Source organism: Hyperolius riggenbachi, chromosome 10 (genome assembly GCF_040937935.1).
Source record: "Hyperolius riggenbachi isolate aHypRig1 chromosome 10, aHypRig1.pri, whole genome shotgun sequence".
Lineage (NCBI taxonomy): Eukaryota > Metazoa > Chordata > Amphibia > Anura > Hyperoliidae > Hyperolius > Hyperolius riggenbachi.
In genome coordinates, this window is record NC_090655.1 from 49,086 (window position 1) to 73,566 (window position 24,481).

At 47.8% G+C, this 24,481-nt stretch overlaps 1 protein-coding gene across 3 annotated transcripts in view; it reads right to left on the bottom strand.

Annotated features, from left to right (window-relative positions):
• Nucleotides 1–640: 640 nt before the first annotated feature.
• KCNIP2 (potassium voltage-gated channel interacting protein 2) overlaps nucleotides 641–24,481 on the bottom strand; it is a 606,670-nt gene continuing 582,829 nt past the window's right edge. For all 3 annotated transcript variants that reach the window (XM_068258786.1, XM_068258784.1, XM_068258785.1), the window contains 5 exons: nucleotides 23,949–24,019; nucleotides 23,560–23,667; nucleotides 13,990–14,094; nucleotides 6,142–6,204; nucleotides 641–1,782 (listed from right to left, as the gene is read on the bottom strand). In XM_068258786.1, coding sequence (XP_068114887.1) covers nucleotides 1,735–1,782; nucleotides 6,142–6,204; nucleotides 13,990–14,094; nucleotides 23,560–23,667; nucleotides 23,949–24,019 — 395 coding nt within the window. In that variant the 3' untranslated portion in view covers nucleotides 641–1,734. The remainder of the gene's footprint in view (nucleotides 1,783–6,141; nucleotides 6,205–13,989; nucleotides 14,095–23,559; nucleotides 23,668–23,948; nucleotides 24,020–24,481) is intronic.

Consider the following 24,481-nt stretch of genomic DNA (forward strand, 5'->3'; position numbering starts at 1 on the left):
GTGCCTGAAAAAGCCATTCATGAGGCGAGGCCACAGAGGGGTGCCTTAAACAGCCATTCATGAGATGGTGCCACAGAGGGGGTGCCTGAACCAGCCATTCATGAGGTGGGGCCACAGAGGGGGTGCCTGAAACAGCCATTCATGAGGAGGGGCCACAGAGGGGGTGCCTGAAACAGCCATTCATGAGGCGGGGCCACAGAGGGGGTGCCTGAAACAGCCATTCATGAGGCGGGGCCACAGAGGGGGTGCTTGAAACAGTCACTCATGAGTTGTCCAGTCACAGTCCAGTCACTTAGCATTGCAGAGAAACCATGAGATGCAATTTGAATGCAGATTGTGTGGAGCTTGGAGATGGACCAATCAGAAATGTCAGCCTTAGAGTGGAGCGATAGTCAGCATGTCCTCTCTGCGCTGAGACTAGTCACACCATGATAACAATGTCTTCATGAAACGCTGAGCCTCTCGCACACACTTCTGAGGAATGCCGTCAGCCAGGAATTTTGACGCAGTCCCTCAGGGCAACTGTTGTGGGCGGAGTGTTGTACAGAGGCGTGGCTAGCCACAATACTTATTAGCTAATTATTCTCTAGGGCATATTTCTATTATACGCTTTTTATGGAAACTAACTTCTGATCGGGTATTTTCATTAATTTGCAGTGACTAATGACAAATTGTCATGGTCAGGTGACCACCCGAAATATATATATGTGGGGAATTGAGTTGACCAATATAAGCTCTGCTCCATCTACACCACAGATCTCATTGCATTGGATGGTTAAAGGAAACATCCAAGCTGCTGGTAAAGAAAAACCCCATGTACTTGCCCGGGGCTTCCTCCAGCCCTCCTGTGCCCTCGCCGCAGCTCCACTCCCCGCCGGTGGCCTGGAGTCCAGTCCTGTGCAAGATGCACACTGCCCCTGAGTGATTGGCTCTCAGAGTCGCACTGGCATTATCCGGACTGTACTGCGCAGTAGTTCTGTACAGTAGTTCTGAGCCTGCGCAGTACAGCCCGGATGACGTCAGTGCGACCCCGTGAGACGTATGCTCAAGCGCAGGAAGATGCTGACCTGGAGAGGGCGCTATCTGGACCGGGAGCCACCGGAGCTGTGGCGAGGGCAGAGGATGGCTGCCAGGGGCTGGAGGAAGCACCAGGTAAGTAGATTTTTTTTATTTTACATTTCCCTGGACCTTCCCTTTAATGAGATGATAACTACTGTTGATGTAAATGTATGTAAATCTATTGAGCTTGGAAGTAGGCCAAAGAAATGTTGGAGCTGCTGCAATTGTTTTAGCCGTTTGCAAGCTGCATAATATTTGCACCAACTCTGAATGATTAGCTTTCATTGCCGATCTGTAGCCGGGGTCAGAGGCCGTTCTGCAGCATTCTCATATGAGTAACTCAGCAATGTCCCTGCAGAAAACAGGAAGCTCATGTACACTGTGAAAAGGTTGGACGCCATTCCCAAAACCATCCCAATAAAAGCATCCACAATCCTCATCACCCAATCATACAGACAATGGTCAGTTCTTGGCAAAATCCCCTGCGTCTCCTGGATGCAGCCACTAGGTGGCAGTGCAGGAACGTCACAAAACAAACGCTTTGGAATCTTCTGTTTCAAAAAATAGTGTAGAGATGATAATTGCATTTTGCTTTGCATCAGAGACATGGTAATTGTGCAGCCAGTAAAATGTCTATGCTGGGGTGTCGTCTAATCCCACCGGACACAACTACCGCTAAATGACGTTGTCAAAAAGCTGCATGGATCTCATAATGTTCTCATCCTGTGGACACAAGAAAAGATAGCATATTATATCTGTAATACTGTACATTATATACTGCATATTATATCTGTAATACTGTACATTATATACTGCATATTATATCTGTAATACTGTACATTATATACTGTATATTATATCTGTAATACTGTACATCATATATTATATCTGTAATACTGTACATTATATCTGTAATACGATACATTACATGCTATATATTATAGCTGTAATACTATACATCATATGCTATATATTATATCTGTAATACTATACATTATATATTATATCTGTAATACTATACATCATATGCTATATATTATATCTGTAATACTGTACATCATATATTATATCTGTAATACTGTACATTATATCTGTAATACTATACATTATATACTATATATTATATCTGTAATACGATACATTACATGCTATATATTATATCTGTAATACTATACATTACATACTATAGATTATATCTGTAATACTGTACATCATATACTATATTATATCTGTAATACTATACATAATATGCTATATATTATATCTGTAATACTGTATATTATATATTATATCTGTAATACTACCTATACATCATATGCTATATATTATATCTGTAATACTGTACATCATATATTATATCTGTAATACTGTACATTATATCTGTAATACTATACATTATATACTATATATTATATCTATAATACTATACATCATATGCTATATATTATATCTGTAATACTGTACATCATATATCTGTAATACTGTACATTATATCTGTAATACTATACATTATTTACTATATATTATATCTGTAATACGATACATTACATGCTATATATTATGTCTGTAATACTGTACATTACATACTATATCTTATATCTGTAATACTGTACATCATATACTATATATTATATTTGTAATACTATACATCATATGCTATATATTATATCTGTAATACTGTACATCATATATCTGTAATACTGTACATTATATCTGTAATACTATACATTATTTACTATATATTATATCTGTAATACGATACATTACATGCTATATATTATATCTGTAATACTGTACATTACATACTATATCTTATATCTGTAATACTGTACATCATATACTATATATTATATTTGTAATACTATACATAATGTGCAATATACTATATCTGTAATACTATACATCATATGCTATATATTATATCTGTAATACTATACATCATATTCTATATATTATATCTGTAATACTACCTATACATCATATGCTATATATTATATCTGTAATACTATACATTATATATTATATCTGTAATACTATACATCATATGCTATATATTATATCTGTAATACTGTACATTATATATCTGTAATACTATACATCATATGCTATATATTATATCTAATACTATACATTATTTACTATATGTTACATCTGTAATACTGTACATTATATACTATATATTATATCTGTAATACTGTGCATTATATATTATATCTGTAATACTATACATTATATAGTATATATTTTAGCTGTAATACTGTACATTGTATACCATATCTTATATCTGTAACACTAAACATTATATCTGTGCTATCACAACAGCCTCTCTTTAGGTTATTTAATATTGTTTATATTTTTCTACAATAGTATGTTCCAGTTCCCCCTGCTAGATTTAGCTAGTTCGGATTTCCCAACTGTCACTCCAACTGTCACTCCCTGCTCAGCAGCCATTTCTAGATCATTCTGTTATAGGGTGGATTCAGTTGGTGAGGTAATCCTGTATGCACCTTGCTATCGCATTGTGTTTTTACCTATGAAAAAGCTCTAAAAACATCCCTGTATGCTTTGTACACAAGTAAAGGTACAGGTAGTCCCCGGTTTACAAACGCCCGACTTACGAACGACCCGCCGATACGAACGCCCGCCGACCCTGCCACGATGATGTCACGCCACTGGGGACTACCTCTTCTGCACCGTTTTTAATGCAGAGTAAGCGGTAGAAGGTTCCATCGTGCTGCCCAGAAGCTGCCCGTCCTCTCGCTCCGTCCACTGTCCTCCCAGTGGCTTCACATGCGTCGCATAATGACGCAATCAGGAAAAGCCCCCTAGTGGCGGCTCCTCCTGATGCGTCATTAAGCGACGCATGTGAAGCCGCCAGGAGAACAGTGGACGGAGCGAGAGGACGGGCAGCTTCTGGGCAGCACGATGGGACCTTCTACCGCCGAGGATCAGGTCAGATGTCCTCTATTTACCTTCCGCTGTGCTTACTCTGCATTAAAAACGGGGGCAAAGGTGGCTGTCCCGACTTAAGGACAGATTCAGGTTAAGGACGAGCCGACAGTCCCTATCTCGTTCGTTAACCGAGGACTACCTGTACTTTGGATTATACTTGGAGTATTATCTCATCGAGTAAAATTGCCTGTGGAGGTTTCTGGATCAGTGTGGAGTCATATTGCTATACAGACTGGGTCTTCTAGAGTGGGCCTCACACATAGAGCAGGAAGCCAAACAGAACAATATCTGTAACACTATATATTACATACTATATATTATAGCTGTAACACTTCTCAATCACCCCAGCCATGTTACAGACATTAGTTTGGCCATAGCTGTGTATAATGGCCATGTGACAGCTCTAAACTAGCCTGTGCCTTTGTGTACAGCTGCAGTTCCGGCCCCAGCCACTGGGAGTCCCCAGAGTGCCTTCCTCACTACACACAATGTTACAACTTGGATTGGTTGGAGTGTCCCTACTCAATACAATCTGTATTGCATGAATAACCGATACAATTTGCGGTAGATATTTGGTAGACTCTTTGACGAGGAGTGAGTGGGTTCCTAACACTTAGGCCCCGTTCACACTACACGCGTTGCCATCCGGATTTCAGCAAGGCGTGCAGGAGGCCGACATGCACGACATCAGAAGTGCATAGACTGTGCTGTCTGATGTTCACACTGCATGTGTTCCATACCAGCGTGGTGCGCGAACGCATGCTGCACGCATTTTTTAGCAAAACGCGCGGCTGACCCATTCACTACAGAGAATGGGATCAGCCACGCAACGCATACAAACACAGATGGTGTGTTATCGTACGGCCATCTGCGTGTAACAATCTGAACGAGGACTAACTGTTCCTGGAAGAGAAACCACAACGATCTGGTGATGTCTCTATAGAAGGCAGGATGCTTCGGAGCAGCCAGCGTTTTTGGTGTTCGCTCTGCACCGCACCTGTTTTGTTATGTCTGTATTTGGGGTGTCGGTGATTGCCGGACCCCAAATTACTTCTTCCTCAGAGCTGCTACAAATCAAAGGGGGGATAGTAATTAACGCCACCCAGAAATTCACCGGCAGTTCACCCAGCGCCAAAGTGACTGGGCGGCAAAACGCCATGTATGCGGATTCTTTACTGGGCCATTCAGAACAAGCGCAAAGCCGAAATGATTTAACCATTTATTTCCTAATGAAATCGCGTGTACAGATGATTGCAGAAAATTGTCCAAAACCTCTAACAATGGAACTGAGATCTAAACAGCAAAAATAAAAGCATTAAAAGTAAGAAATGTCTGAGCAGAGAGCCTATCTGGAATTACCGCTAAACCTTTATAAGTACAAACTTCTGGAAAGTCCACCAAGGTTCCCAGCAGCCCCTGCTGATTCCAGCATCTGATCAATGTTATTAGAGGAAGCCTTGTGAGCATGGAGCACCGCCTCTTAATGCCAGCTCTGCAGGGGCGGAGCTCATAATGAGAGATGGGTGGACTCTGCAATTCTAAACCAGACCCAACCTTCTCAGTAGGGAAGACTTCCGACTCTGCAGGGGCAGAGGTCATAATAAGAGATGGGTGGACTCTGAAATTCTAAAGCAGACGTATCCCTCTCAGTAGAGAAGAAGCCAAGCTCTGCAGGGGCGGAGTTCATAATCAGAGATGGGTGGACTCTGCAATTCTAAACCAGACCCACCCCTCTCAGTAGGGAAGAAGCCAAGCTCTGCAGGGGCAGAGTTCATAATCAGAGATGGGTGGACTCTGCAATTCTAAACCAGATCCACCCCTCTCAGTGGGGAAGAATCTCGGCTCTGCAGGGGCGGAGTTCATAATCAAAGATGGGTGGACTCTGCAATTCTAAACCAGACCCATCCCGCTCAGAAGGGAAGAATCCAAGCTCTGCAGAGGCGGAGTTCATAATCAGAGATGGGTGGACTCTGCAATTCTAAACCAGACCCATCCCGCTCAGTAGGTAAGAATCCAAGCTCTGCAGAGGCGGAGTTCATAATCAGAGATGGGTGGACTCTGCAATTCTAAACCAGACCCACCCTCTCAGGAGGGAAGAAATGGATATGAAATACAGGAAAATGCCATTACCTTCTGACAGGTCTCTATGAATTCTTCGATGGTAACAACACCGTCCTTATTTCTGTCCATTTTCTGTGGTAAGAGAGAGACGACAATATTATACACAGATAGATTGCATTTATTATTATTATTGTTATGAGTGAGGAGAGGTGGATTAGGTGAGAAGGGAGTGAAAAGAGCGACAGATGGGGGTAGGGCTGAAGAAGCAGGAGGAGAGGTGGATGAGGTGTGATTGGCAGCCAGTGAAGGGAGTGACAGAGGGGGATAGGGCTGGAGAAGTGGGAGGAGAGGTGGATGAGGTGTGACTGGCAGCCAGTGAAGGGAGTGACAGAGGGGGATAGGGCTGGAGAAGTAGGAGGAGAGATGGATGAGGTGTGACTGGCAGCCAGTGAGGGGAGTGACAGAGGGGGATAGGGCTGGAGAAGTGGGAGGAGAGGTGGATGAGGTGTGACTGGCAGCCAGAGAAGGGAGTGACAGATTGGGATAGGGCTGGAGAAGTGGGAGGAGAGGTGGATGAGGTGTGACTGGCAGCCAGTGAAGGGAGTGACAGAGGGGGTAGAGCTGAAGAAGCAGGAGGAGAGGTGGATGAGGTGTGACTGGCAGCTAGTGTTGGGCGAACAGTGTTCGCCACTGTTCGGGTTCTGCAGAACATCACCCTGTTCGGGTGATGTTCGAGTTCGGCCGAACACCTGACGGTGCTCGGCCAAACCGTTCGGCCATATGGCCGAACTAAGAGCGCATGGCCGAACGTTCCCCGAACGTTCGGCTAGCGCTGTGATTGGCCGAACGGGTCACGTGGTTCGGACCCGAACGCGCTCTGATTGGCCGAACTGTCACGTGGTTCGGGTAAATAAATACCCGAACCACGTCATATCTCCGCCATTTGTCTGTGGGTTTAGCTTTGGGTAGGCAGGCAGGGTAGTTCGCGCTCCAGCCACGCTAGCCAGGGTCCCCCCTGTCATTGTGTCACTGCTGGGAACAGTAGTACACCGCTTGCTCAGCCACACTATATAGCATTCTGTTTACTGCCACTCTGTGTACCTCGCTCAGCCACACTATATAGCATTCTGTTTACTGCCACTCTGTGTCTGCTGGGAATAGTAGTACACCGCTTGCTCAGCCACACTATATAGCATTCTGTTTACTGCCACTCTGTGTACCTCGCTCAGCCACACTATATAGCATTCTGTTTACTGCCACTCTGTGTCTGCTGGGAATAGTGGTACACCGCTCGCTCAGCCACACTATATAGCATTCTGTTCACTGTTCTGTGTCTGCTGGGAATAGTGGTACACCGCTCGCTCAGCCACACTATATAGCATTCTGTTTACTGTTCTGTGTCTGCTGGGAATAGTGGTACACCGCTCGCTCATCCACACTATATAGCATTCTGTTCACTGTTCTGTGTCTGCTGGGAATAGTGGTACACCGCTCGCTCAGCCACACTATATAGCATTCTGTTCACTGTTCTGTGTCTGCTGGGAATAGTGGTACACCGCTCGCTCAGCCACACTATATAGCATTCTGTTTACTGTTCTGTGTCTGCTGGGAATAGTGGTACACCGCTCGCTCAGCCACACTATATAGCATTCTGTTTACTGTTCTGTGTCTGCTGGGAATAGTGGTACACCGCTCGCTCAGCCACACTATATAGCATTCTGTTTACTGTTCTGTGTCTGCTGGGAACAGTAGTACACCGCTCGCTCAGCCAGAGTATATAGCATTGTGTTTACTGCCACTCTGTGTACACCGCTCAGCCAGACTATATACCATTGTTTACTGACACTCTGTGTACACCGCTCAGCCAGACTATATACCATTGTTTACTGACACTCTGTGTACACCGCTCAGCCAGACTATATACCATTGTTTACTGCCACTCTGATTCTGCTGGGAACAGTAGTACACCGCTCGCTCAGCCAGACTATATACCATTGTTTACTGACACTCTGTGTACACCGCTCAGCCAGACTATATACCATTGTTTACTGCCACTCTGATTCTGCTGGGAACAGTAGTACACCGCTCGCTCAGCCAGACTATATACCATTGTTTACTGACACTATATAGCAGACTATATAGCATTGTGTGTACACCGCTCAGCCAGACTATATACCATTGTTTACTGACACTCTGTGTACACCGCTCAGCCAGACTATATACCATTGTTTACTGCCACTCTGATTCTGCTGGGAACAGTAGTACACCGCTCGCTCAGCCAGACTATATACCATTGTTTACTGACACTCTGTGTACACCGCTCAGCCAGACTATATACCATTGTTTACTGCCACTCTGATTCTGCTGGGAACAGTAGTACACCGCTCGCTCAGCCAGACTATATAGCATTGTGTTTACTGCCACTCTGTGTACACCGCTCAGCCACACTATATAGCATTGCGTACTCTGCCAGTCAGTGTGTATATTGCTGGGATCAGTAATACTCCACTCACCGTCAACCACTATATGAGCTCAACATGAGTTCCCCAGAGACCTCCGCTGTGAGCAGCACTCCCAACAACAGCAACAGCCAACGCCCCACGCAAGCTATAACATCCACCCCAGCAGCCAGTGGTCAGCAGCAGCCCTCCCCGGAGGAGAACGTTGTGTCCATCAGTCCGTCGCCAGAGCGATTAATGAGGGCTGCCATTGAGGAGATGATGGGGCCTGATGTGGAGGAGGAGGTCTGGCTCAGGCCAGCATCCCAAGTTAATGTTGAGGACGATGAGGGGTCTGTGTCTGGGGATGTTGGGGTGGCAGAGGTGGTGGGTGGGTCAGACTCAGGAGAAGAGTTGTATGATGAGGATGATGATCGGGACCATCTGTATGTGCCTCAGAGTCCGACCCCGGAAAACATGTTGTATCGTGTGTTTAGGTACTAAAATCTGCGTTCCCTCCCAGTAGTGTTGGGTGAACAGTGTTTGCCACTGTTCGGGTTCTGCAGAACATCACCCTGTTCGGGGTGACTATATAGCAGACTATATAGCATTGTGTTTAATGCCACTCTGTGTACACGGCTCAGCCACACTATATAGCATTGTGTTTACTTCCACTCTGTGTCTGCTGGGAACAGTAGTACACCGCTCACCCGCCACTGTATAGCATTGTGCTCTGTGTCACTGCTGACAATAGTGGTACACCGCTCACCCACCACTGTATAGCATTTCTGTACTGCCACTGTACTGCTGCCAGTCAGCGTGTACTTTAAGGATAAGTGAAATGAGGAAGAAATCCGGTGAAAGAGGGAGGGGCAAGGGAAGAGGTGTTTCCCCTGACGGTTCACGTACAGGCCACAGGGGAGCACCCAAGAAAACCCACTCAATACTGCCCATGTTGTCCAGGACAACAACCCTCACAGATCCAAAAGAACAGGACCAGATAATTACTTGGATGACCTCTCAAGCGTCCAGCAGTGGGTTAAGCAGCACCAGCACATCACGCACGAGGTCCGAGTCCTCAGCCAGTTAAAGTCTGGGCTTTCTTTGAAGACTGCACTGAGGATGTTACCATGGCGATTTGCAAGGTGTGCAAGACCCGCCTGAGCAGGGGGAAAAGTATTAACAACCTCTCCACCACCAGCATGAGCCGCCACATTCTATCCAAACATCCCACTCTGTGGGCAAACGCGGCAGGACAGGGTACCACCAGCAACACTGCCTCCCTTGGGTTCACCAGACTCACCACCAGACCCGCCTCAGCAGCAGCAGTAGCCCAGCCATTGCGTGGTTCACAACATTCACAAACATCAGACGATGCTGACACTGTCACTTTCCGGACTAGTGCTCTTGAGGTCTCCCAGTGTTCATCAAACACAACAACCAACAGCCCTTCGGTGTGCAGCGCTACGGTTGAGTTGTCTGTCTCTGAGATGTTTGAGCACAAGAGGAAATTGCCAGCAAATGACCCCCGGGCCGTGGCAGTAACAGCCAGCCAGCATAGCCAAGCTTCTGGCCTGCGAAATGCTGCCATATCGAGTGGTGGAGACAAACAGCTTCAAGGGCATGATGTCAGTGGCCATCCCACGTTACGTGGTTCCCAGCCGCTACCACTTTGCGCGCTCTGCAGTGCCTGAGTTGCATGAGCACGTGGTCAGCTAAATAACCCGAAGCTTGAAGAATGCCGTTGCCTGCAAGGTTCACCTCACCACTGACACCTGGACGAGTGCGTTCGGCCAGGGTCGATACATCTCCCTTACCGCGCACTGGGTGAACCTTGTGGAGCCTGGCAGCGATTCCTCACCTGCTACGGCGCGGGTGTTGCCCACGCCGCAAACAGCTGGATAACAACAGCAGCACCTACCTCTCTGACTCCTTCTCCTCCAACGCATCTCAAAGCTGTACCTCATCCGGAAATGCTAACCCAGCACCAGCAGCAGTAGGATCGTGGAAGCAGTGCAGCACAGCTGTTGGCATGCGTCAGCAAGTGTTGCTGAAGCTGATCTGCCTTGGGGATAAGCAGCACACAGGGGAGGAAATTTGGAGGGGAATAAAGGAACAGACGGATTTGTGGCTGGCACCGCTGGACCTGAAACCGGGCATGAAGCTAGACACCTGGCACGAACTGGCAATGTACGCAATAGAGGTGCTGGCTTGCCCGGCAGCCAGCGTTATGTCGGAACGCTGTTTCAGTGCTGCCGGAGGCATCATCACAGATCGGCGTATCCGCCTCTCCACAGAAAATGCAGACCGTCTGACTCAAATTAAAATGAATCAATCCTGGATTGGAAACGACTACGCAACACTCCTGGACCCCAACCAAGTAACATGACCGATGAACATCTGGGATGGTTTAGCGTTTCCGGTCCCTGTTTATTGAACCTCTCATCTGTATTACATTTATGACTGCATGGCGGCAAAAAGCATTGCTGCTATATCCGCACGCTTTTTGTCCTCATGCAAGGCCTGGGTTGTTGTGTCTCACAAAGCGTGGCCTTCTCCTCCTGCGCCTCCTCCTGTTCCATCACGTGTGCTGCTGCTGCTGCTGCTGCTGCTGGGTTACCGTTGCCGGTCCCTGTTTATGGAACCTCTTATCTTTATTACATTTATGACTACATGGCGGTACAAAGCATGCTATCCGCACGCTTTTTGTCCTCATGCAAGGCCTGGGTTGTTGTGTCTCACAAAGCGTGGCCTTCTCCTCCTGCGCCTCCTCCTGTTCCATCACGTGTGCTGCTGCTGGGTTAGCGTTGCCGCGTGGTCCCTGTTTATTGAACCACTTATCTTTATTACATTTATGACTGCATGGTGGTACAAAGCATGCTATCCGCACGCTTCTTGTCCTCATGCAAGGCCTGGGTTGTTGTGTCTCAAAGCGTGGCCTTCTCCTCCTGCGCCACCCTCCTCCTGTTCCATCACGTGTGCTGCTGCTGGATTAGCATTACCGGTCCCTTTTCCTGGAACCTCTTATATGTATTACATTTATGACTGCATGCCGACAAAAAGCATGTTACCTGTGCAAAGAAAACAGACATTTCCCGCATTTAAAAGACAGTTTTCCCTTTGAAACTTTAAAATCGATTTTCTCAAAAACTATAAGCTCTTTTTGCTAAATTTTTTTTTCCTCTTGTACCCACTCCCAAGGTGCACATACCCTGTAAATTTGGGGTATGTAGCATGTAAGGAGGCTTTACAAACCACAAAAGTTCGGGTCCCCATTGACTTCCATTATGTTCGGAGTTCGGGTCGAACACCCGAACATCGCGGCCATGTTCGGCCTGTTCGGCCCGAACCCGAACATCTAGATGTTCGCCCAACACTACTGGCAGCCAGTAATGGGAGTGACAGAGGGGAATAGGGCTGGAGAAGTGGGAGGAGAGGTGGATGAGGTGTGATTGGCAGCCAGTGAAGGGAGTGACAGAGGGGGTAGGGCTGGAGAAGCGGTAGGAGAGGTGGATGAGGTGTGACTGGCAGCCAGAGAAGGGAGTGACAGATTGGGGTAGGGCTGGAGAAGTGGGAGGAGAGATGGATGAGGTGTGACTGGCAGCCAGTGAGGGGAGTGACAGAGGGGGATTGGGCTGGAGAAGTGGGATGTGAGATGGATGAGGTGTGACTGGCAGCCAGTGAAGGGAGTGACAGAGGGGGATTGGGCTGGAGAAGTAGGAGGAGAGATGGATGAGGTGTGACTGGCAGCCAGTGAGGGGAGTGACAGAGGGGGATTGGGCATTGCACTGTGAGGCGGTAATATGAGAGGGAGGGGCATTACACTGTGAGGCGGTGATATGAGGGGGAGGGGCATTGCACTGTGAGGCGGTAATATGAGGGGGAGGGGCATTGCACTGTGAGGCGGTAATATGAGGGGGGCATTGCACTGTGAGGCGTTGATATGAGGGGGAGGGGCATTGCACTGTGAGGCGGTGATATGAGGGGGAGGGGCATTGCACTGTGAGGGGGTGATATAAAAGGGGGGGCATTGCACTGTGAGGCGGTGATATGAGGGGGAGGAGCATTGCACTGTGAGGCGGTGATATGAGGGGGAGGGGCATTGCACTGTGAGGCGGTGATATGAGGGGGAGGGGCATTGCACTGTGAGGCGGTGATATGAGGGGGAGGGGCATTGCACTGTGAGGCGGTGATATGAGGGGGAGGGGCATTGCACTGTGAGGCGGTGATATGAGGGGGAGGGGCATTGCACTGTGGGCGGTGATATGAGGGGGAGGGGCATTGCACTGTGAGGCGGTGATATGAGGGGGAGGGGCATTGCACTGTGAGGCGGTGATATGTGGGGGAGGGGCATTGCACTGTGAGGGGGTGATATGAGGGGGAGGGGCATTGCACTGTCGGGCGGTGATATGAGGGGGGAGGGGCATTGCACTGTGAGGCGGTGATATGAGGGGGAGGGGCATTGCACTGTTGGGTGGTGATATGAGGCGGGAGGGGCATTGCACTGTGAGGCGGTGATATGAGGGGGAGGGGCATTGCACTGTGGGGCGGTGATATGAGGGGGGAGGGGAATTGCACTGTGAGGCGGTGATATGAGGGGGAGGGGCATTGCACTGTGAGGCGGTGATATGAGGGGGAGGGGCACTGCACTGTGAGGCGGTGATATGAGGTGGAGGGGCATTGCACTGTGAGGCGGTGATATGAGGGGGAGGGGCACTGCACTGTGAGGCGGTGATATGAGGTGGAGGGGCATTGCACAGTGAGGCGGTGATATGAGGGGGAGGGGCATTGCACTGTGAGGCGGTGATATGAGGAGGAGGGGCATTGCACTGTGAGGTGGTGATATGAGGGGGAGGGGCATTGCACTGTGAGGCGGTGATATGAGGTGGAGGGGCATTGCACTGTGAGGCGGTGATATGAGGGGGAGGGGCATTGCACTGTGAGGCGGTGATATGAGATGGAGGGGCATTGCACAGTGAGGCGGTGATATGAGGGGGAGGGGCATTGCACTGTGAGGCGGTGATATGAGGAGGAGGGGCATTGCACTGTGAGGTGGTGATATGAGGGGGAGGGGCATTGCACTGTGAGGCGGTGATATGAGGGGGAGGGGCATTGCACTGTGAGGCGGTGATATGAGGGGGGGGGCATTGCACTGTGAGGCGGTGATATGAGGGGGAGGGGCATTGCACTGTGAGGCGGTGATATGAGGTGGAGGGGCATTGCACTGTGAGGCGGTGATATGAGGGGGAGGGGCAGTGCACTGTGAGGCGGTGATATGTGGGGGAGGGGCATTGCACTGTGAGGAGGTGATATGAGGGGGAGGGGCATTGCACTGTGAGGTGGTGATATGAGGGGGGGGAGCATTGCACTGTGGGGCGGTGATATGAGGGGGAGAAGCATTGCACTGTGGGGAGGTAATATGAGGGGGGGGCATTGCACTGTGAGGCGGTGATATGAGGGGGGAGGGGCAATGGTGCACCTGGAAGAAGTTCTCTACATGCTCTCTTGGCGCCTCTTCTCTCATGTTTGGATAGGTGTATTTCCCCATCATGTCGTAGATGGATTTCATAATATCCAACATCTCCTGCAAGAGAGAAAACGAGAGACAGTGAGAGCTCAACACTAGATCTGCATGCAGTGTAGCGCTGCAGCTAGTTTACTATCAGTAAAGGCAAAGAGTAACAGCTTATACTGTACATACTGGAGGCAGCAGAGATCAGCACACACTGCAGCTAGTTTACTATCAGTACAGGCACAGAGTAACAGCGTATACTGTACATACTGGATGTAGCAGAGATCAGCACACACTGCAGCTAGTTTACTATCAGTACAGGCACAGAGTAACAGCTTATACTGTACATACTGGAGGCAGCAGGGATCAGCACACACTGCAGCTAGTATACTATCAGTACAGGCACAGAGTCACAGCTTATACTGTACATACTGGAGGCAGCAGGGATCAGCACACACTGCAGCTAGTTTACTATCAGTACAGGCACAAAGGAACAGCTTATACTGTACATACTGGAGGCAGCAGAGATCAGCAAACACTGCAGCTAGTTTACTATCAGTACAGGCACAGAGTAGCAGCTTATACTGTACATACTGGGGTAGCAGAGATCAGCACACATTGCAGCTAGTTTACTATCAGTACAGGCACAGAGTAACAGCTTTTACTGTACACACTGGAGACAGCAGAGATCAGCACACGCTGCAGCTAGTCTACTATCAGTACAGACACAGAGTAACAGCTTATACTGTCCATACTGGAGGCAGCAGAGATCAGCACATGCTGCAGCTAGTTTACTATCAGTACAGGCACAGAGTAACAGCTTATACTGTACATACTGGGGGTAGCAGAGATCAGCACACATTGCAGCTAGTTTACTATCAGTACAGGCACAGAGTAACAGCTTATACTGTACATACTGGGGGTAGCAGGGATCAGCACACACTGCAGCTAGTTTACTGATAGTAAACTAGTCTATTCTAACAATATCCTGCGCCCAACAGCTTATACTGTACATACTGGAGGCAGCAGAGATCAGCACACGCTGCAGCTAGTTTACTATCAGTACAGGCACAGAGTAACAGCTTATACTGTACATACTGCAGGCAGCAGGGATCAGCACACACTGCAGCTAGTTTACTATCAGTACAGGCACAAAGGAACAGCTTATACTGTGCATTCTGGAGGTAGCAAAGCTCAGCATACACTGCAGCTAGTTTACTATCAGTACAGGCACAGGGTAACAGCTTATACTGTACATACTGGAGGCAGCAGAGATCAGCGCATGCTGTAGTTAGGTTACTATCAGTACAGGCACAGAGTAACAGCTTATACTGTACACACTGGAGGCAGCAGAGATCAGCACATACTGCAGCTAGTTTACTATCAGTACAGGCACAGAGTAACGCAAGGCTCCCTCAGCCGGTCTGATTCACAGTCCTTTGGTGTGCATGCCGTCCTTGCTCCTTCCACTCTGCGCTACCTTCGCCTCAGCTTCTCACAGGCCTGCCGCTCGATGTACGCGTTCCCAGCGTGTATCAACCACAGCCGTCGGGGAACTGGAAGTGACGTCACTGCTCTGCTCATCACTAGTATCGGCCGCCCACCAGCCTTCGTCAGATGATGTGAATCAGACCGGCTGAGGGAGCCTTGCGAATGACAGGGTGGTGAGAGCCCTCAGTGGCAAAACCTTACAGATTGCTTTGCATGATCTAACGCTGATGCCCTATAACCACAAGCGCTTACTAACAAGCCCCTGACATAACCTGCCAGCAGGAGGGATGTTGTTCCCATGTGTGACATTGCAATATACTGCTACCACAGAGGGGACCTTTGCAACCCTGGAGTACTAATGTGAACTGTTAGACAAACGGCTTGTGTGTGTTGCTCCCGGGAGTAATAGGACTTCCTTATGTGTGTATGCGGTGGTGCAGTGGGTTTGAATGAGTGACACAGCCGGCTGTAAGTCAGCTTAGGAGGAACACTGCAGAACTGCTTTTTAATGGGTTGTGGGGGGTTTTGTATTAGCAATGTTAAATAAAGCGTATTTGTACAGTAGACAGTGGTGTATCGATTTTGCTCTTTAGGATTACATATTCCCCACTGGCTCTCCGTTTAGGGTGCACAAAACATACAGTTTGGGCGCAGGATATTGTTAGAATAGACTAGTTTACTATCAGTACAGGCACAGAGTAACAGCTTATACTGTGCATACTGGAGGTAGCAAAGATCAGCACACGCTGCAGCTAGTTTGCTATCAGTACAGGCATAGAGTAACAGCTTATACTGTACATACTGGAGGTAGCAGAGATCAGCACACGCTGCAGCTAGTTTGCTATCAGTACAGGCATAGAGTAACAGCTTATACTGTACATACTGGAGGTAGCAGAGATCAGCACACACTGCAGCTAGTTTGCTATCAGTACAGGCATAGAGTAACAGCTTATACTGTACATACTGGGGGTAGCAGAGATCAGCACACGCTGCAGCTAGTTTGCTATCAGTACAGGCATAGAGTAACAGCTTATACTGTACATACTGGAGGTAGCAGAGATCAGCACACACTGCAGCTAGTTTACTATCAGTACAGACGCAGAGTAACAGCTTATACTGTACATACTGGAGGCAGCAGAGATCAGCACACACTGCAGCTAGATTACTATCAGTACAGACGCAGAGTAACAGCTTATACTCTACACACTGGAGGCAGCGATCAGCACACACTGCAGCTAGTTTACTATCAGTACAGGTATAGAGTAACAGCTTATACTGCACACACTGGAGGCAGCCGAGATCAGCACATGCTGCAGCTAGTTTACTATCAGTACAGGCACAGAGTAACAGCTTATACTGTACACACTGGAGGCAGCGATCAGCACACACTGCAGCTAGTTTACTATCAGTACAGGCACAGAGTAACAGCTTATACTGCACATACTGGAGGTAGCAGAGATCAGCACACGCTGCAGCTAGTTTACTATCAGTACAGGCACAGAGTAACAGCTTATACTGTACATACTGGAGGCAGCACGGATCAGCACACACTGCAGCTAGTTTACTATCAGTACAGGCACAGAGTAACAGCTTATACTGTACATACTGGAGGAAGCAGAGAGCAGCACACACTGCAGCTAGTTTACTATCAGTACAGGTACAGAGTAAAAGCTTATACTGTACATACTGGAGGTAGCTGAGATCAGCACACACTGCAGCTAGTTTACTATTAGTACAGGCACAGAGTAACAGCTTATACTGTACATACTGGAGACAGCAGAGATCAGCACACACTGCAGCTAGTTTACTATCAGTACAGGCACTGAGTAACAACTTATACTGTACATAATGGGGGTAGCAGAGATCAGCACACACTGCAGCTAGTTTTCTATCAGTACAGGCACAGATTAACAGCTTATCCTGTACATACTGGAGGTAGCAGAGATCAGCACACACTGCAGCTAGTTTACTATCAGTACAGGCACAGAGTAACAGCTTATACTGTACATACTGGAGACAGCAGAGATCAGCACACACTGCAGCTAATTTACTATCAGTACTGGCACAGATTAACAGCTTATACTGTACATACTGGAGGTAGCAGAGATCAGCACACACTGCAGCTAGTTTACTATAAGTACAGGCACAGAATAACAGCTTTTATTGTACACTAGCCGACCCGCGGCGTAGAATACGCCGCATACGAGGGTAGAGGGCAGGAAGGGGGTATTGGGCACAGCGGTGGGGAGGGGGGTTGGACCCTCCCTCAACTGGGTCCCCCATGTGCACTCCCCCTCCTGCTTAAGCACAGTAGCAGCCGCCACTATTAGTAAGAGGCAGCGGGCGGGGATGACTCACCTCTTCCGTGTTCCATCGTGCGTTCCACTGTCGTCACTTCCTGCAATGCCGCACACTGTATTGGTGTAATTTGCCTTTTTAAAACAGAAGGAAATCTGCAATAATTCAGCTATAAGTGAACATTTGTGGTTATCCACAATGCACTGCTACTAAATATGAAAATTACCCCATTCCCTTCTTGGTAAGCCAAGCAAGCATCCAGAGCTGCTGGTGTATAGCAAGCATATAGCTTTAAGTTTTACACAGCCATATCAAACCCACATGTGACAGCCTGTTTCAGACTTTTGGTCCTCATCAGTACATAGCAGGAATTGATACAGAGGTATGAGATAGGGCTTGGACCAGTACAACAGAGTAACCAAGCAGCTCAGGGTGACCCAAACTACTCGTAATGTATAGAGGGATAAAAGGGACCAAAAAGACCTACTAAAAAAAGCAAAGCTTGGTGTAATTTGCCTTCCTAAAACAGAAAGAAATATGCAATTACTCAACTATAAGTGAACATTTGTGATTACCCACAATGCACCGCTACTAAATATGCAAATTATTCCTTTTCACCCTTAGTAAGCCAAGCAAGCCTATAGCTTTAAATTTTACACAGTCATATCAAACCCACATGTGACAGCCTATTTCAGACCTTTGGTTCTCATCACTACATAGGCTATCATTCATAAAGCATTTCCGCATGCGGAAATGCTTAAAACAGCTGACTTTCCCGCACACGTAGCAAAATCTGCATTCATAAAGGCTCCTTCCGCATCAAAAGCTGACATTACCGCGCAGAGCGATAAATCACCGCCTTGTGCGGTAATTGTTGTAAAAAATGTAGCAAAATGTTAATTCATAAAGATCACCGCAAGCGGTGTGAGGTCGGGAAGTACCACTCCCTCTGATGTGGTGATAACAATGTTAAGTGAATGGAGACACAGAGACCTCCCAGGCAGCTGCAGTAGAGCGGAACACAGAGAAATGTATCAACTCGGCAGCTTCCGTGTCTCCGCCAGCCTACCACCTGCCTAGTTTGGGGAATCTCCGCACTGCTACCGCACCTGGATACTTTTTTATGAATCAGCAGCCAGAAGTCAAAAACACCATCGGTGGTGGTTTCCCACACTGATTCTCCATACCGACAGCACTTTCATGAATGATAGCCATAGCAGGAATTGATATGGCTGTATGAGATAGGGCTTGGACCAGTACAACAGAGTACCCAAGCAGCTCAGGGTGACCCAAACTACTAAGAATGTATTGGGGGATAAAAGAGACCAAAAGTCCCTCCTACTAAAAAAAGCAAAGCTTAGTGTAATTTTCCTTCTTAAAACAGAAGCAAATCTGCAATAATTCCGCTTTAAGTGAACATTTGTGGTTACCCACAATGCACTACTACTGAATATGCAAATTATCCCTCTTTGCCCTTGGTTTGATATGACACTACTTCTTCTTCTTGCTGGGACCAGCCCCTTCTTCTTGCTTGGACCGGCCCTGGGGGCAGGGCACTACTTCTTCTTCTTGTTTGAAGGTTGAGGCACTTACTCTATTATATATATACTAGCCAACCCGCGTCGTAGCATACGCCGCATCTATCTATCTATCTAATAGAGTACGTGCCTCAACCTTGAAGCAAGAAGAAGTAGGCTTTCCGTGAGAAAATGTATGCGTGCTCAAACACCAAGTTTAACCCTAGCAAGTCTGGCTTTGCAAATCCGGCCTAATTGGCTGGCTATTCATGAGGCAATGCTCATGCAAATATGCATTTGCTTTCGCATGCCAAACTATGCAGGGTCAAAAAAACAATACTGCAAAGTGCTCTCTCGCTGCCTGGGAACCACAGCGGCACCCCGGAGTTGGAGGCTGGGTGGCGCAGACCCCCAAGCGTGGCCAGCACCGGGGAGAGACGTCCGCACCCACCTCCTAATATCAAAATCAGCCACTTACCTTAACGTCCATTGGGTTCTGCTACATGCGCATAAATTTTGTCATGGAAAGCATTTTGTGCAGTTTTTATCCTTTGGAGGCAGGTGGTGGATGGCTTGCTCCGGTGGTGTGAACCCTGGAGTGAGTGCGCCTGTCCCCCCCCCCCCCTCTGGAGTGCTGTATGTGAGCCAGCCCTGAGCTCTAAAGCTCGGGGTGACCCATGCTTCTCTCCTTTCTCATGTGGTGCCCCCAAATTAATGCGCATGTAGCAGAACGCAATGGACGTTAAGGTAAGTGCCTGTTTTTAATATTGGGAGGTGGGTGCAGACGGCTCTCCCCAGCGCTGGCCACACTTGGGGGGGGGGTCATCCACGCCACCCAGCCTCCCCCTCCGGGGTGCCGCTGTGGTTTCCAGGCAGTGAGAGAGCCTGGGACCCTGCGGTCCCCCCAGTTGTATAAAAAGGGGGCATTGGGAATCCTCCCCGTGGCGCTCCTGGAGGCCTGGAGCACACCAAAAACTGCTAGCAGACCCGCAAAATGCTAGCAGATTTTGAAACGCTTTTTCTTATTTTTCTGTAGCATTTCACCTAGCATTTTGCGGTTTTGTAAAGCGTTTTTGGTGTAGTAGATTTCATATATTGTTACAGTAAAGCTGTTACTGAACAGCTTCTGTAACAAAAACGCCTGCAAAACCGCTCTGAACTGCCCTTTTTCAGAGTGTTTTGCATTGTTCCTATACTTTACATTGGAGGCAGAAACGCCTCCGCAATCCAAAAAATGCCTCACCTCGGGAGGATGCGTTTCAGCAAAACGCCTCCCGCTCTGGTGTGCACCAGCCCGTTGAAATACATTACCCAAGCGTATCCGCAGCCGCAAGTGGATCGCAAAACACTGCCGAACCGCTCTGGTGTGCACTAAGCCGGATAGTGCTAATGTAGCATGTAGCAGGGTGACTGCTTTGTGGTATTGGTTTGTGCATGCATTTGCATGAGCATTGCCTCATGAATAGCTAATTAGGCCAGATTTGCAATGTCAGACTTGCTAGGGTAAGGCCTCTTTTCCATGGACTGTGAATAGGCAGTGAAATGCCTCTCAAACTCTCACAACTGCTCACTGCTGCCTGGTAACTGCTCACTGCTGCCTGGTGTCTGCTCACTGCTGCCTGGTATCTGCTCACTGCTGCCTGGTAAATGCTCGTTGCTGCCTGATAACTGCTTTTTGCTGCCTGGTAACTGCTTGTTGCTGCCTGGTAACTGCTTGTTGCTGCCTGGTAACTGCTCACTGCTGCCTGGTAACTGCTTGCTGCTGCCTGGTAACTGCTTGTTGCTGCCTGGTATCTGCTCACTGCTGCCTGGTAACTGCTTGCTGAGCACACAGCTCAACAATCTGTGGAAAAGAGGCCTTAAACTTGGTGTTTGAGCACGCATAAATTTTTTCATGCAAAGTACTTCTTCTTCTTGTTTGAAGGTTGAGGCACTTAGTCTATTATATAGATAGATAGATAGATAGATACTGGAGGTAGCAGAGATCAGCACACACTGCAGCTAGTTTACTATCAGTACAGGCACAGATTAACATCCTATACTGTACATACTGAAGGTAGCAGAGATCAGCACACACTGCAGCTAATTTACTATCAGTACGGGCACAGAGTAACAGCTTATACTGTACATACTGGGGGTAGCTGAGATCAGCACACACCGCAGCTAGTTTACTATTAGCACAGGCACAGAGTAACAGCTTATACTGTACATACTGGAGGCAGCAGAGATCAGCACACACTGCAGCTAATTTACTATCAGTACGGGCACAGAGTAACAGCTTATACTGTACATACTGGGGGTAGCTGAGATCAGCACACACCGCAGCTAGTTTAGTATCAGTACAGGCACTGAGTAACAGCTTATACTGTACATACTGGAGGCAGCAGAGATCAGCACACACCGCAGCTAGTTTACTATCAGTACAGGCACAGAGTAACAGCTTTTACTGTACATACTGGAGACAGCAGAGATCAGCACACACTGCAGCTAGTTTACTATCAGTACTGGCACAGATTAACAGCTTATACTGTACATACTGGAGGTAGCAGAGATCAGCACACACTGCAGCTAGCTTACTATCAATACAGGCACAGAATAACAGCTTATACTGTACATACTGGAGGCAGCAGAGATCAGCACACGCTGCAGCTAGTTTACTATTAGCACAGGCACAGAGTAACAGCTTATACTGTACATGCTGGGGGCAGTAGAGATCAGCACACACTGCAGCTAGTTTACTATCAGTGCAGGCACAGAGTAACAGCTTATACTGTACATATTGGGGGTAGCAGCGATCAGCACACACTGCAGCTACTTTACTATCAGTACAGGTACAGATTAACCGCTTATACTGTACATACTGGAGGTAGCAGAGATCAGCACACACTGCAGCTAGTTTACTATCAGTACAGGCACAGAGTAACAGCTTATACTGTACATACTGGAGGCAGCAGAGATCATCACACGCTGCAGCTAGTTTACTATCAGTACATGCTGCAGCTAGTTTACTATCAGTACAGCCACAGAGTGACAGCTTATACTGTACATACTGGAGGCAGCAGAGATCAGCACACACTGCAGCTAATTTACTATCAGTACAGACACAGAGTAAAAGCTTATACTGTACATACTGGAGGTAGCAGAGATCAGCACACGCTGCAGCTAGTTTACTATCAGTACATGCTGCAGCTAGTCTACTATCAGTACAGCCACAGAGTAACAGCTTATACTGTACATACTGGAGGCAGCAGAGATCAGCACACACTGCAGCTAGTTTACTATCAGTACAGGCACAGAGTAACAGCTTATACTGTACATACTGGGGTCAGTGAATAATGGCGCACAGCGCCTATACATAAAAATGGTGCCGCATTAAAAAGATACGCTTATCGCTATTTATCGTTAGTACTGCATAATAATGGCGCACAGGGAAAAAAGAAGAAAAACGGCACACACTGACGTTATTTATCAATAGTGGCACACACTAACGTTATTTATCAATAGTGGCACACACTAACGTTATTTATCAATAGCGCCCTACATAAGCCAAACTGCAGACATTATTTAACTGCAAAACGGTGAATGGATTTAATGTAACACTGTCAAGGTTAGGGTTAGGCACCACCAGGGGGGTCTTAGGGTTAGGCACCACGAGGGGGGGGTCTTAAGGTTAAGCACCACCAGGGGGGTGGTTAGGGTTAGGCACCACCAGGGGGGGGTCTTAGGGTTAGGCACCACCAGGGGGGTGGTTAGGGTTAGCCACCACCAGGGGGGTCTTAGGGTTAGGGATAGGTACAGGGAGGGTTCTGTGTGAGAGTAGGGTTAGGTATACAGTACAATATACACCACCAGGGGGGGGGGGGGTTTATGGGTTAGGGATAGGTACAGAGAGGGTTCTGTGTGTTAACGCTAAATAACGATAAGGCTTTAACGCTAAATAACAATAAGGCTTTAACGTTAAATAGCGATAAGCGGCAAACGGATTAGTGGCAACACTGTGCGCCATTATTCACAGGCGCCATTTTCAGATGGAAGCGTACATACTGGAGGCAGCAGAGATCAGCACACGCTGCAGCTAGTTTACTATCAGTACAGCCACAGAGTGACAGCTTATACTGTACATACTGAAGGCAGCAGAGATCAGCTTACACTGCAGCTAGTTTACTATCAGTACAGGCACAGGGTATGCGGTATATACTGGAACTGGTGTATAAATAGTATAATATCTCACCTCTTTAGTTATGCAGCCATCTTTGTTTAGATCGTACAAGTTAAAGGCCCAGTTGAGTTTATCATCTATGGTGCCCCGTAAGATGACGGACAATCCTGATACAAAATCCTGCAGGGAAAGTAAGAGACATAATCTCACAATTCCTGTAACAGAACTCTCAGAATGATCAGCAGTTTCCAGGCCAGGAATTATCTGCCAGAATGATCAGCAGTTTCCAGGCCAGGAATTATCTGCCAGAAGGATCAGCAGTTTCCAAGCCAGGAATTATCTCAGAATGATCAGCAGTTTCCAGGCCTGGATTTATCTGCCAGAAGGATCGGCAGTTTTCAGGCAAGGAATTATCTCAGAAGGATCAGCAGTTTCCAGGCCAGAAGGATCAGAGGACTCACCTCAAAGTTGACGGAGCCGTTGTGGTCGGTGTCGAATGCGTTGAAGAGGAAATGTGCGTACATGGAGGAGTCTGCAACACAAAGACAGCATGACACATACGTGTGACAGGCAGCAGGAAGTCAGTCACTGGAGTCATACAAGCAGGGCTGTGGAGTCAGTACAAAAATCACCCAACTCCGACTCCACAGCTCTGCATACAAGTATAATCAATCATCTGTAATCATCACTGGAGTCATCCTATGTCATAAAACCCTACCTGTCCCTGCGTCATCCTCCTGTCCCTGCGTCATCCTCTTGTCCCTGCGTCATCCTCCTATCCCTGTGTCCCGTGTGTTATAGCTACTGCTCATGTGTAGCCGTTGGGACAGGAGGAGGGCGGGGCCAAGGGTTGCGGGCGGAGGGCGGCGGGCGGGTGCGCGCAGGCACGTGCGGCAGGCTGGTGTGCGGTGAGAAAGACCTAGAGCCTGTTTTTAAACGGGCTTAGGTTTACTAGTACAAGTATAATCAGTAACTGTGATCATCACTGGAGTCA